The following is a 14,487-nucleotide window of genomic DNA, read 5'->3' as shown; positions in this document are numbered from 1 at the left end:
ATTAAAATTAGACCTTGGAAAGTAACAGAATACGCGTAAGACTTTTGAGAAAACGCATACATATGCATGTAAGCGGGAAACACATTCCGTAACCAGCTCTTGCCTCGCTGACTGATAGAGACCTCGCCCTCACGCCGCCCCTGCCTGGTTAAAGGCCGCTCGCTCCCTACAGCTCCAAAGCGCGTCTTAAACGGGTTTATTCGCCGGTATTTCCGGTCCCTCCAGCGCCCGCGGCGGCGCGCGACCCACTGCCCCCACCTCCACCCCGGGGCGGGCCCCGACACCGCGGAACAGCCGGACCCGCCGGCGGCTCGTACCACCCCGCGCGGGGGGGGAGGGAGACGGCACCTCAGCTCCTGACGGCACTGCCTTACCCTGCCCGGCCGCGCCGGTGACCGCAGGCAGCCGCTTGCCCCGCACGGGTGGCACAGCCTCCTGTCCTTTCCGCAGCCCGGAGGTAGTCCCAGCGCCCCCCCCTCCCCACCCCTTCCCGCGCGGGTGGTTGCGCCCGGGCGCGGCGGGGCAGGTGCCAGCTCAAGATGGCGTTTCCCGGGCAGCCGGCGCCCTGTGGCGGGTTCTACCAGGGCGGGGTGAGCAGGGGCCGGCGGGGCCGCGGGGCAGCCCTTCCCCTGTTCCCCCCGGGCCGGGCCCTCCGCGGGGGCCGGGGCTGGCCGGGGCGGCGGAGGCTCCAGGGGGAAGGGAGGGGCGCATCCTCGCGGGCCAAGGTGCTTTGTGGAGGTGTTTCCTCAGGGCTCGGTGCTGGGTCCAGGCCTGTTCGGTATCCTTATCAATGGCCTGGATTGAATGTACCATTGGAAGGTTGTAGACGACACTAAGCTGGGAGGAAGGGTCGATGTGCTGGAAGGTTGGGAGGCTCTAAAGGGATCTGAACAGGCTGGACCGCTGGGCTGAGACCAGTGGCGTGAGGTTCAAGAAGGCCAAATACCAGGTCCTGCACTTGGGGCACAACAACCCTGTGCAGCACTACAGGCTTGGGGAAGAGTTGCTAGAAAGCTGCCCGGAGGAGAAGGACCTGGGGGTGTTGGTTGACAGCCGACTGAACATGTGTGCCCAGGTGGTCAAAAAGGCCAGTGGCATCTTGGCTTGTATCAGAAACGGTGTGACCAGCAGGTCCAGGGAGGTTATTCTCCGTTTGTACTCGGCACTGGTGAGACTGCTCCTTGAATACTCTGTTCAGTTCTGGGCCCCTCACCACAAGAAGGATGTTGAGGCTCTGGAGCGAGTCCAGAGAAGAGCAGTGACGCTGGTGAGGGGACTGGAGAACAAGTCTTGTGTGGAGTGGCCGAGAGAGCTGGGGTTGTTTATCCTGGAGAAGAGGAGGCGGCGGGGAGACCTTATCATTGTCTATAACTACCTGAAAGGAGGTTGTGGAGAGCTGGTCTCTTCTCCCAAGTGACAGGTCATAGGACAAGGGGAAATGGCCTCAAGCTGCACCAGGGGAGGTTCAGACTGGATATCAGGAAAAAAAATTCACTGAAAGGGTCATTGGGCACTGGCACAGGCTGCCCAGGGAGGTGGTTGAGTCACCATCCCTGGAGGTATTTAAAAGACAGGTAGATGAGGTGCTTGGGGACATGGCTTAGTGGCAGATATGTATGATTGGACACAATGATCTCAGAGCTCTTTTCCAACCTGGTGATTCTATGATTCTTTGTCGCTGCTCACTAACAAGGTCCCATCCTTCCTTGTGTCAGGCTCTTGTTGGGCTGTAAATCGTAGAGCATCTTCGAAGAGTAAGGTGCTCCTGGTCAAAGTCTGGCTGTCTGCAGAGAGGGCATAATCACTGTTACACAGATTGTTGGTTCAGCTCGGTCAAACGCGATTAACTTCTGTCATTCCATGATTTTCAGTTAACAATAAATTTTATTTTAAAATTTCCATGCTTAATGCGTAGTCTTCCAAGTATTTTCCCTAGAAATCTGTCTTGCTCAAGTCTTTCGAAGTGGAAAGAAAAATCTGAGGTGCTGCAGTAGTTCTGTCTTGTGTACTCTGTTTTCTGATAGTGGGAGACTAAAATTCCACCTTGATAAGATACAGAATCATGCACACTGCTCCTGTGCAAGATTTTACACTGAATTGCTGAAATTACAACAAATGAGCATATTTGGGAGGCTACAAGAAAGCTGAGGAGGGGCTTTTTACAAAGGCGTGTAGTGATAGGAATAGCGGCAGTGGCTATGAACTGGAGAGGTGCAGATTTATTCTAGACATAAGGAGGAATTCCTTCACAGTGGGGGTGGTGAGTCATGGGAAGAGGTTGCCCAGGGAGGTTGTGGATGCCCCATCCCTGGAAGCGTTCAAGGCCAGGTTGGGTGGGGCTTTCGACACCCTGATCTAGTGGAAGGTGTCCTTGCCCACAGCAGGAGGGTTGGAACTAGATCTTGAAAGTCCCTTCCAACCCAAACTATTCCATGATTCTATTTGGTAGCACAATTGTGTCTTTATTTTATCTAAGGAATTTATTTTTTGGTAGCTTTGACTTTTTTTTTACATGGTGCGTATATAAAAGCACAAGTTGATTCTTAAGTACAAATACTGTAGTTTCATAGCAGTTAACTGAATCGTTGATTTGAAATTTTCTTCTTGATTTCTAAAGTATGGAGGAGCCCCAGGAGGACCAGCATTCCCTGGACAAGCCCAGGATCCTTTGTATGGTTATTTTGCCGCAGTAGCCGGACAGGTAGGCTTATAGAATATTTTTGGGTTTTGTTTGTTTATTCTGAGAATTATTTTCTACATTAGCTTTTGGAAAAAGGAATTTGCAGCAAGAAAAACTTGTTTCAAATTTTAAAAAAACCCTGCAAGATGTTTTTACTTAGCCTATGTACTATATAGAGCTGTAAAGCTATACCTTGTAGCTATATACACACAGTGACTGTACAGTTTGAATAATGCTGTGTAGGATTTGTATATGTGTGTAAGTTCATGCATCCATGTGGGCTCTGTTTTTTCCTATATAAGTACATTCAGAGACTACATAGTTACATGTAATATTGTAACTGAATTGTGACTCAGCTCTGGGTTGGGGAGTGCTGTCAACTTCAGGAAGGAGGAAAAACCAGAAACAATGGGAAGCATGGGCTGTGGCTAGGAATTACTACTAAGAAGGAGATTGTTAAATAATCTTAAAATACTCACAAATGGAAAAGCAGTCTTGAGTTGTGCCAATATCTGGGCTTGCTGGTAGGATAGAGTGATTATTCTTTTAAGGGGAAAGGCAGTCACAACTTAGGATTTAGGCCTTTCTTTTTTCTTCCCTGTCATTCTGCACTGCACTTTTAATTGCTTTCCTGTAATTTTATGGCAAATATTGTCTTTGTATAATTATGCATATTAGTAGAAGTAGTTCTGGAACGATACTTTGAAGTTTAGAAGCAAATAACTTAGGTTTATTGAGCTGAAGTTCCGTCTCTGTTGGCTGTATGTAGAGCTATTTATTGCATGCTTCCGGGTTGTATGCGGATCTAAAACTCTGGTTCCGGATCTGTTATCCGCAGGTAAACATAATCACAACGTGAAGGCTTGAATTCAGCAATATAAGCTGATGTTTAAATTCCCAGCTTAGGAATGTAATTTGGGTTTATTATCTACATTTTTTTTAATTAATAATGCATCTGACAGCCTACATATTAGTTCTTTAACATTGCTTACGAAAAAACGTAGACTATGTATTTTTGTAGTAGGGGAGAACACTGAAATGTGACCTGTGTGTAGTGAGGCAGCCCTCTGGGAAGGTGGAGGCCCAAGCTAAATTCTGCTGAATGTGCTGAGAAATTGCCAGCCAGTTGATACACCTCTGCATCCAGGTGCCACTGGGATGCGTGCCAGGAATCGGCAGTGGAGCCAGTAACTGACAATAGAAAAATGAGTAACCTCATAGGGTAAACAGAAAGGGAGGTAACAGAAAGCAGGGTGCAGCCCTGTGGAGAAGAGGTGGCAAGAGGTGGACTTCAACGAAGAATAGACCATCACCAGGCTTCTGAAGTGAGGCATGGTTGCTGAAAGCTGAGGAAACAGTGAGCTGATGGATAAGATCAAGTTACCGCTTAAGAGTACGTAAGTTAGTACTCTTAAATGCTTTGTTTGTAGAAATCACTCCTTAATAAAATAAACAGGTAGCTTTTGAAATATTATCCTTGGAACGGGAAGTTTTGGAGACCAGTGGCTGTGCAGAAGTTAAAACCCTGTTAGGAGACAGTGAATTGGAGCAGATGAATTATCAGCTGCTTTTACAGCCATCCATGCAAGTCTGTAAAAAAACACATCTCTCAGTTTTCCTCAAGTACTTGTTGTAGAATTGGTTTTTTGTTATAGTTTGCTGCTCTCTGTGTTGTTTTTGTGCCTGTATAGTATATGATGTTATCTCTGAGCTTTCCTTATATTAGTTTTACAACAGAGATGTTGTCTTAGACTTGAGGAACATGTTTCCTTTTTTTACAGAAGACAGTCAAAAGTATTGTTAAAAATATTTATTGAATTAATTGGGTCTGTCTTTGTAGGAAGTAATAATTTTCTTTTTTTGGTCTGTTTGCAAAGCCCCTATGCCTTGCCTAGTTTAACTGTTCAAGTTCTACTTAGGTAAAAAAGAAAGCCAAGCGTGTTTTTGGTGATGTTAATTATGATCACAAGTCATGCTTTTCTGTCTTCCTGCCTATTACCAAGTTACGCAGATTGTGCCTTTGTTTGAGAAGACACAAGGGCTTTGAAAAGATTTGCTGCTTAATATGCATGGCTATTTCAAATCTCCTTTTGTGTTTATTTTCCTCTGAGTGTGAAGTTTTAAATACATCTCTGTGGTTAGAGTAGATTGGATACAGTTTTGGGTTTAGCTGCCATTGATTTTACATAGAACTGAAAGATCGTTGCTTTTTATATCAGACCTTATCAAATATCTTTTAACATATTAACTGCTTTGTCCTGTAAGTAGTAATACTTCATTTCTGAAAGTTACCTGGCTGTGCCATTCCTGCTGTGCCATTTAGTAGAGTATCTATGTTCTTAAAAAAAGAAGAAAAAAATGCTTAATGGATTTAAAAACATTAGGAAAATGCTGAGGCAAATAACTTTGTTTCAAATATAAGGCAACTCTTTTCCTATTTAGTGCTTTACAAAAGTCACATAATTTTTTATATCTACATATACAATGTTCCGTCAAACAAATTATACTCAAATTCTCTGTGAACTGAACTTCATGTTAGGTGTGTGAAGTATGTGACCTAGAATTCCAACTGCACTTCTGACAGCTCATTGTTTTCCATGAATTGGCAGTTGTTTTCTCTATTTGGCCCTGAGCAGGATGCATTGGAAGTGAGTCTTTTTCCAAACCGTGCAGATAGGTATCTTTTCTGGGTTTGTTTGGGGTTTCTTTCAAAATTCTTTGCTTTCTGCTTTTGCTCATTTTGCTAACAACTTACTATTCCCCCCAAACCAATCTTTTTTTAGATTTGCAGGTCTTAAGGCTGTCTTGAGAAGAGGTTGTATATGATCTGGGTTTCCAGATTTCCTACTGTAGCAGTGAGATCATAATCATATCATCTAAAGTGACTACAGTACTCACTCAGTTAACATTAATACTTAAAGGGAAGCTGTCTTTCTGTTCAAAATTTTGCACCTTGGTTTCTGTGCAGCTGGCTTTCGAGTATACACTACCTGTGTTTGGTGTGGCTTGTTTTATTAAAAAGTTAGATTTAGAGCAAACCTGTGAATCCTGTTCAGTTTTTATTACATCACTGGATGCTAGTGCATATTGCAAAAATATCAATGAAAGAAACATCATTACAGACATAAGTTATAAAAGGCAGTTTTTTGTCATATAGCAGACAGGTAATTGGTTGGTTTTTGAAAAGGTAACTAAATTAATGCCACTGAAAAGGGAGTGGGTACTGGGAATAACCAGCCTGTTAGAGAGAATTAAAACAATAGCTGATACGTCTTCTGTTATCGCAAGGATGGACAAATAGATGCTGATGAGCTACAGAGATGTCTCACCCAGTCAGGCATTGCAGGATCGTATAAACGTAAGTTAATGATTTAAATACACCAAAAAAAATACCCAACCCTAAAGCATACTAATTCTTCTGGCATCTGCTAGAAAATGCTTGTACTTGTGCCTTCTGCAGAGTTTTTTTCTTACTTGCATGGTAAATGGGCTTTCTTTCTCTACAGACTGTTTTGAAACGCAGGTTGTCTGAATGGGGTTCTGTGTGTATAGAACTTCCCTTCTCAGCTTCCTTAGTTCCCCACTGCTGAGCTGTGGAGTTCAACTGTTTTATTTTGTAATGGACAGCCAGTTCTTAAAAAGGTGTTTTGCTTTGTTTTCAAATTGAGCTTTGGTACTGACCAAAAAAATTCTGTAGCAGGACTCCTGTCAGGATACCTAGTGTTCAATTTACAAAATCGAGCTTCTGTGAGTAAAACTGGCTGGCTTAAGTGATGTCTATAGTGAAATATAAAAGACCACTTTGAAACCCACAACCCTTACAGATTGAGATAACAGAAAATTAACAGTAGAGATAATTTGAATTGCCTCCAGGTTGTCCACTGTCAGCTTTTCTAACAAGTAATGATTAAAAGTTCTTATTTGGGTCAAAATATGGTATAACTGTATACAGTGGGAACGATTATATAATATTTTATACATTATTAAATATTATCAGTATATAATAAATAGGAATTTAAAATTTTACATGTAGGCAAAACCAAAAATTATTATTTTAATATAACTTATTCTACCTTTTTTTAATTTAAACAGCTTTCAACTTAGAGACTTGCAGACTCATGATCTCAATGCTGGATGTATCCTTTACTATGAAATATAACCATTTTTCTGTCATGTAAGCAAAGATGAGAGGGTGCCGAAAATTTGAGAAATACGTTGTGATTCCCTTAAGCCTTGATATAACAAGTATTATGATTGGGGAACTACAAAATTCCATTCTAAGGTATTTTACAGGGTTAAATAACTGTAATAAATGAGGCTTTTGGTGACTTATCTTCTTGCAACAAGTGGTATCCCTAAGGAACTGTTTCTCCATTGAATGTACAAAGAGTCACGTCTGGTCGCCCAGAGTAGAGTTTTATGCAAATTGCTCATTGTGCTTTTCAAATTGGACCACATTCTAATCCTTCTTAATGAATTAAGCATTTGTACTACACAGCCTGAATACAATCCACATCACCCTAAGTCCTGTTGCCTGAACGAATCAGGTTTCAGTGTCTAATGGGATGGTGTATGATACTCAGCAGTAGAACCTGTGGAAGACTTAGGCATATGTGCCAGGCTGGAGTCTTCAAAGATTTTTAGTCAAAACTTAAATCTTCATGTTCAAACATTTTGCCATTTAAAAAGAAAAAAGCAGAAATAAAACTGGAAGGGCTTTGATCTCGCCTTAAATAAACTGACTAGAATGCAAGAGAACTAGTATTATTCTAACTTAAAGTAGTTTTTCATTTGGCATCTGGTTTTATTTTGGATCTGTATTTTATTGGTAAAAATTACACTGTGGCAGATAAAGGAGAAGTGTGTGAAATAAGTTAAATTCACAAAGAACAAATAGTTCTATCAGGTTTCACTGAGAAGTGGGGAGAGTAAGTTTTCTGGCCTTTCGTATTGGTCAGTAGTATTCCCTCTGTCTGTGCTATGGGATGTGCCAGTTATTTTTCTACCAGAAAAGTTAATAATAGTAAAATTGTTAATACTGACCTTTGAGAAAGAGTTTTTAACTACAGATGACAAAAATATGAGTTTCCATTGAAGAGAGGGCTTTTTTAGATTTTTTAAAGTTAAGGAATGTTTTTCTTAGCTTTGGATTCAGAGGGATATGTCTGGCACACTGGGATTTAATGAATTTAAAGAGCTCTGGGCTGTGGTCAATGGCTGGAAGCAACACTTCTTAAGTTTTGACAATGATAGAAGTGGTACAGTGGATCGTCAAGAACTGGAGAAAGCCTTGATGAACATGGGTAAGTTGTGTAATGTTCTTGCTTCTGATGCTGACTTATAGCATTTCCCATTATCAGTTATCATTGTGCAGTAACTGCCACGTGGTATTTCCAATCAAAAATGTGTTGGATCCTCTTAACTTGTCTGTCTTTTCAGTGTAGACTTTTTATTTTTAAATAGGATTTAGACTGAGCCCACAAGCAGTGAATGCAATTACAAGGCGGTACAGCACTCACGGAAAGATTACATTTGATGATTATATAGCCTGCTGTGTGAAACTCAGAGCTCTCACTGGTAAGCTGGATTATAGCCTTGTCACTATCATCCCCGTAATATATTTTTATTTAATAAAATCTGATTACTTGGTTATCTCAGGGTCAACCTTAACTGTTAATGTAACAGAAAATAGTTTTCTTCCAATGATTTCTTTTTTAAATTCTTATTGAAAAATGGCCTTAAAACTAATGCAGGTTTTATTCCAGAGACTTGAAGACTCATGTTATCAAAATATGGAAACTGTATTTATCAACAGAACATAAAGGGTTGTATATGATAAATATGAAAATGAAGAACAGGAAATTAAGTCTGAGAATGAACTGCGGTGTTCTTCATTAATTCTTACTCATGTCATTTGGGAAATTTAATGAAAGTACAATGTGTTTTTAAAAATTGATTAACTGTAATTCTTTTTACCTGATGTTGGTTTTATTTTCTTGATGTATTTTTGCAGAATGTTTTAGAAGAAGGGATGCATCTCAGCAAGGTTTTGTGAACTTCCAGTATGATGATGTAAGTGAACTTTAACTTTTCAGTTACACTTACAGGGTAAAACTAAGGAAAAATTGAAAACTGAAGACAGTTACAATTAGAATTTGTTTCTGTTTTCCGTATGCTTATGGTGTAATCTGAGAGCACAGAGGTTCCAGGCTTTGAGTATTGTCTCAAAACACTTGTTATTTTATAGAGTTCTGTAAAATGTGGTGCATTTCTGTCTGGGCTTTGTGCTATCATGGTTCAAGAAGATCTAAGAAGCTACATTGCTTGCTAATGTCACCTTCTGTGACATTTTTTTATTTTTTTGTTTTAAGGCTTGGTTGACATGTTCCTTGGGAAAGGCTGGGGTAGATGCAGTATGGACAGACAGAAATCACACAGTCAGGCTTGTAGGTCTTGGCTTCCTGGTCATATATGTGCAGAGGAGAACACTAGACTCAAGCATTCCGGTGGGGGGGGATTATGTTGCCATTATTAAGGAGATGCTTTGTTCTAATTAACTTATTAGCTAATATTTAGTTTCAAAGCTTTGTTGTTGACAGACTGAATTTGTTTACAGAAAAATGTAGTGGCAGTGGATATTTCAAGAGAAAAAATGAAAAGTGGTTCTCTACCATACTTCTAATAAGTGGTTATTCTTTTTCTTTCAGTTCATACAGTGTGTTATGAGCATCTAAATCAAAAGGAAGGAAGTCACGGGTGATCGTGATTAACATTCCAGTTTGTGTTTTGCCATGCCAAATCACAGAATCACAGAATCGCTAGGTTGGAAAAGACCCAATGGATCATCGAGTCCAACCATCTTAACTATTGAGTCCAAACCTTACAATGATTGTGTATCTCAATATTGGAAATTGCATATTTTATGAAGGTATTGCTTTAAACATGTGCACTTTTTTAGTTTTGACAATGAATACAAACTACTCCTGTACTGTTTTTTAATTGCTAACTCTTAAAGATGTTTTTATTTTCATATACTTGCAATGCACTATGTGTAACTCAAATTATGCAGATAGTAAGTTTTCTATAATGTGATTACATTTTTTCACTTGCTTCACTAGAACCAGCTCCTGCACTGCAACTTACCTTTTTCTGTCTTACACAGTATCATGTATACGACATAAGATGATACATATCCTTTTGTGTTTGACAGCATAGGACATATGTACAAACTGAAGTTGCTTTTGGAATGGTAATTTTATGCTGGTCTGTTAGAATATCACTAAGTTTAAGTTGCTTCTGTTGACTGCTTGCTGTTTTCAAGATGAAGTCTGTGACACCATGCACAGAGTGTAAGGCAGGCTACATTTTAGAACTTGTAAGCCGGGATGCGACAAGAGAATTCTCCTGGCAGTGTGCTCTTTCTTGTATAGGGGACTTTTGTACCAGTAAGAATCTTGCACTGTGTCATTATATAAAACACATTCAAACATACAGAAACTTTACTGTGTCTTTTTATATGTTAACTTCCCTTTAACAATGAACTTCTACGCTGTCAGACTTCAGTTACATGTAAATTTATGTTTGCATCTCCTCCATCTTAAACTCTTAACAAGTAGCCTGCTTGCCTTTATATGCAAACCAACATACCATATTACTATTATTTCAGATCATGGCAGTAATAACCAATGCTGCAGAATTTCTGTGGAAGCAGATACAGGAAGGAAAGACTTCATTTGCATGAGATATTTAAGGGAAAAAATATTTGATTTGTAATAGAAATAAAAATGGCAAGGATTTTTGGCTTTGGCGAGGGTTTATTTTTGAGGGGAAGACCAACATGTGGGGGTAGAGGGAGCAGCACAACTATATGGAGGTAGGTAAAACTTTTTTTCCAGTTAAATAAGGTAATGTAACTCTTGGTCATTTCTGTAATACCACCAGAGGAGTGATAGATGTTCTTTTGGTAGCCTTGTAAATAAAGAGAATGCCAGAGGAATGTTAAAGAGAGTATGTTTCTTAAATTAGTGGTTTAGAGCACTTTGGGGGAGGAGTCCTTGCACTATGGAATGCAAGCAAAACTACATTCACCTCTGTTTATCTAGGTACTTATATGTATATGTCCAGACAAACAATAGAAATAATCCTCGGAGCAGAAATCTTACTTGAAGGTAATTTACACCTTAGCTGTCTAAGGACACTGAAATCCAGGTCTCTGGTTTCTGAGCTATAACTCCAAAGCTGGCAGGTCTCATCTAAAGAAACAGCTAGTGTTACTGCTTAAATTCAGCATCCTTTGCATAGTGCCTCTAGTTTCATTTCAGGAGCTAGTTCTCTTTCTGCCCTAGAATTTTAAATGCATAGACAAGATTGTACTTCCACATTCTGACAATTGTACACTGTCCTGTTGCAACTTAAACTGGGAAAGACATAGAATGCTACAAACAACGTTCAACTGTCTGTAGAGGTTTATCTGTCTGAAGTAGCCACTATCAGTTCTGCTGTAGTCAAGAACTTTGACAGCTGACAGTAATAGTATGAAGCAAAGGCTCTTCTTCGTGTAGGACTTTGATTAGATCATTTTGCATAAATATAATATTCATCTTTATAGTGTTAATTTCACCCTAAAAATGATGAGACATCTTTACCAAAATGCTCATTACCCACACAACATTTCTTTCATACTTCTGCTTAATTGTGTTTCTGGCCCTCTACTGGATATAAATTTATAGCAGCCCATGCAGTCCTGTGCTCGAGATTTGTGACTAAAACAGCACTGATAACCCATCAGTATTTTAACTGTTGGTGAGCAGTGCTTGCACAACATAAAGATCTTATTACCTGCTCTGTGACTGCAGTGAGGAGGCTGAAGGTGGGCTGGCCTGATTGGACCAAACTTCATGCTCAGCAGTGAAGCTGTGGCAGGGATGGGTAAGTCTCTCCAAAGTAGCTGTTGTTTGGGGACTGGTTGGTGGGAGGGGGTGAGTGGTTGCCTTTGCGTGGCTTTTTTTCCCCTCTACTTCTTTTCCTTCACTTAAGCTGTTTTACCTTGATCTGCTATTTATTATTTTTCATTATGCTTTTGCTCTTGCAGTTCTCCATCCACCACAGGCCTGAAACTAATAATGAAAGAAAACTCTAGGGACTAGTGAATATAACATTCTTGTAGATAAGCGTAACTTCCTAGATGACCTGACTCCCCGCAGAATCGTGGGATGGTTTGGGTTGAAATCATCCAGTTCCAGCCCCCCTGCCATAAGCAGGGACACTTTCTACTCGATAGGTTGCTCATAGCCTTGTTCAACCTCGTCTTGAACGTCTCCAGAGTTGGGGCATCCACAACTTCTCTGGGCACAAGTTCCACACTGCTATACACAAAGTTTTGCAGTATCTCATGAGAATTATTGATGAAATAATATATGGGAGTAAAATTGTACCTATAAATAAAAGCTTGTCTTAAAAAAATGTGTTTAGCTTACATTGCATAGTTGCCTTTTTTATCTTCTACCTTTTTTTAACGAAAGGCATAACAGTTGTCTGGAGCAATGAGAGTATCAATAACCAACATTAAGTCTATCTCAATTTATTTCCCCAGGTGGAATTGCTGTTTTAGCAGCAACCAGGTCCGGGGCAGCAAAATGGTGTGACAAGTGTGAACCAGTAGGGTCTTCTTCAGGGATCTTCTTGTAAACATAAAACAGAGAAAACTCTACTGCTCCAAAACCAGGCACAAATTTTACCTTATCCAAGAAAGCACTGATGTTTGCTTTCCACAAGCATTTCAGATATCCATGGTATTCACAGGGACTGATGGAATAAATCATCTTCTCACATAAACCAAAAATTTGCTAAGGTGTGCCTACTGAATTTGCTGTCATCGAACTAAAAATACCCACTGTAAACCAATGTAAAACCTGGAACCCACGTAAAAGTTGCTTCCCCATTAAGAGTGGATTCAGAAAGCAATACAAACATGCAAATAAGTTACCTGCTTTGGAGAACCAGTTACCTGTTACTCAGAATTAAGGGTTTCTCTTTCCCAAAAGGCATACTGGGAGGGATGCTTATATGCTACTAAGTGATTGCTTTTGACTTCTGTGCAAACAATCGAGTATAGTTTAGAATGTAGGTAATTTTTCTATGTTTCCCCCAGACATGCAAACCTAAGGAACTGTAATTGTAGATTTGCTTTGATAACAGTAGAATCATAAGACCAAGGTCAAGAAGCTTCCAGGATTATTGTCAACCCTGGAATTTGAGAAATAGCATCTGTATTTGGTTATTAGTCAATAGCCTTTTGATGCAGCATCATTTTTCACACTGACCTACAAAAAATTTATAAAGTGCTAAATGTTAAGGACTTCTAAGAACAAAATACACACAACAGTTTTTGTCATTGAAATTCACTTTACTGATGTTACAACATGTTAGTAACATTGAAAACCACAGGCATTTGTATTAAATAATCTCATAGAAGTGGATACTGTGATGCTGTTATTAAAAGTGAGCAGGAATTTAGAACCCCAAATTACAATGATTTTATTTTATAAAAAGCAACATTTTCTTTAGCTACATGAAAGCCAGATTCATTCACTTCAACAGCCCAATGCCTGTAATGGTTATGACAAAAATACCACGCTCAAAGCTAGAAAGTTGTAAATTGCAATGCTTCATTTTGGCATTTGTCAGAAACCTTATTTTTCTATTCCATCAGGTATGTACTTTAAAGGATTTTAACTAGCAAATACAACAAAATGGTAGAGATCAGTTGTTTTTGCTAATACTAGCCCAGCCCCAGTGGTGAAACATGATTCTCCTTGCCTCTCCAAATGTTTTACCAATAAGGGCTAGTATGAATGAAAAAATATAGAGCTTTTTTATGTTTATAGCAATGCCAATGATGAACAGTAGCACAAAATGAAGCTGGCAGAGCCAATTGAAATATATCACCCCAAAAGCTTTGCTGAAAGAACTGGTCATACTATAAATAGTGTTTTCTCCAGCAGTTTAAAAATCATGTAATGCTTTGCTATTCTGAAAAAAATAATTTTGCATTTATGCAACAATAAAAATAAGTACTGTATTCTATATAAAACACTACTATTGTAATATATCTTTACCCTTAAGAAAAGAAAAATCAGGTTATATATTCACAGTTTGAATATGTTCTGGGCTGTATTTCCAAGCATCGAATATGCAGCGTCTCTACACAGGCAGTAAGCAGGAGTCCTTGTACCAATAATCAAAATAAATCAGTGTTTACTGTTATACAGAGCCGTACAATATTGCATGTTTAGCTGCTAGCACCACTATACTTACAAGGTCAGTCAGGCCTATATACAGAATTTCTAACATGGTTGTAAAAATAGACTCTTCATGCCAAAGTTAGAATATATAAGGTCTTAAGGCCTCATGTTAAGATTTAACCAAAATTTTATTTTTTTTTATTCAGAGGAATACAGAAACAGAAAAAAAAATAGCTTGTTGCTTTGACATTTTATGCTCTAGTAATTACAAATAGTGTAAGAAAGATACATATACTTCTCCTTTAGAGAATGTGTTTCTTTTTAACTGCTCTGTGCTTACTTTCTCCAATGTTCCTTGCCTTACTCTGAGTTATATTGCAATTGTGGCCTGTCTACATAGCAGAAGTTTTTATAAACACTTCAAAGCTGGCTTAGCTAAAGCGATTTTGAAACTGCTATAGATTGGATTTTAGAGAACTAAACCCAGCAGAGCTGGCTGGGTGAGCCAATTTGAAGTCAGGTACAAAGTTTCTGAAGTCTGAGACAACAACCACATTTCTGTGT

General features: G+C 39.5%; 1 protein-coding gene across 3 annotated transcripts; it reads left to right on the top strand.

Annotated features, from left to right (window-relative positions):
* The first annotated feature begins 468 nt into the window (after positions 1–468).
* SRI (sorcin) lies at positions 469–12,959 on the top strand. 3 transcript variants are annotated; one of them, XR_011337644.1, is made up of 10 exons: positions 469–590; positions 2,618–2,701; positions 5,969–6,038; positions 6,773–6,816; positions 7,836–7,983; positions 8,144–8,257; positions 8,694–8,752; positions 9,388–9,608; positions 10,783–11,608; positions 12,273–12,959. XR_011337644.1 is itself a non-coding variant. In XM_069859599.1 (8 exons), the coding sequence occupies exons 1-8, from the start codon at positions 540–542 to the stop codon at positions 9,412–9,414; spliced, it is 597 nt and encodes a 198-aa protein (XP_069715700.1). In that variant the 5' UTR covers positions 469–539; the 3' UTR covers positions 9,415–10,177. The 3 variants fall into 3 exon arrangements, 1 of the variants encoding a protein (XP_069715700.1); XR_011337645.1 differs by lacking the exons at positions 10,783–11,608; positions 12,273–12,959 and adding an exon at positions 10,347–10,772; XM_069859599.1 differs by lacking the exons at positions 10,783–11,608; positions 12,273–12,959 and having other exon boundaries at positions 9,388–10,177.
* The last annotated feature ends 1,528 nt before the right edge of the window (positions 12,960–14,487 follow it).

Source organism: Phaenicophaeus curvirostris, chromosome 6, assembly GCF_032191515.1.
Source record: "Phaenicophaeus curvirostris isolate KB17595 chromosome 6, BPBGC_Pcur_1.0, whole genome shotgun sequence".
Classification (NCBI taxonomy): Eukaryota; Metazoa; Chordata; class Aves; order Cuculiformes; family Cuculidae; genus Phaenicophaeus; species Phaenicophaeus curvirostris.
Note: the sequence above shows the minus strand (reverse complement) of the source record. Positions and strands in the feature narration are given on the sequence as shown.

What these genes read in the sequence shown, in the direction of transcription:
- SRI (XM_069859599.1), top strand. Translation starts at nt 540, where the DNA reads ATGGCGTTTCCCGGGCAGCCGGCGCCCTGTGGCGGGTTCTACCAGGGC. An exon ending in GCGGGTTCTACCAGGGCGGG is followed by an intron (nt 591 to 2,617) that starts GTGAGCAGGGGC and finishes TGATTTCTAAAG; the next exon opens with TATGGAGGAGCCCCAGGAGG. An exon ending in TCATGATCTCAATGCTGGAT is followed by an intron (nt 6,817 to 7,835) that starts GTATCCTTTACT and finishes CTTTGGATTCAG; the next exon opens with AGGGATATGTCTGGCACACT.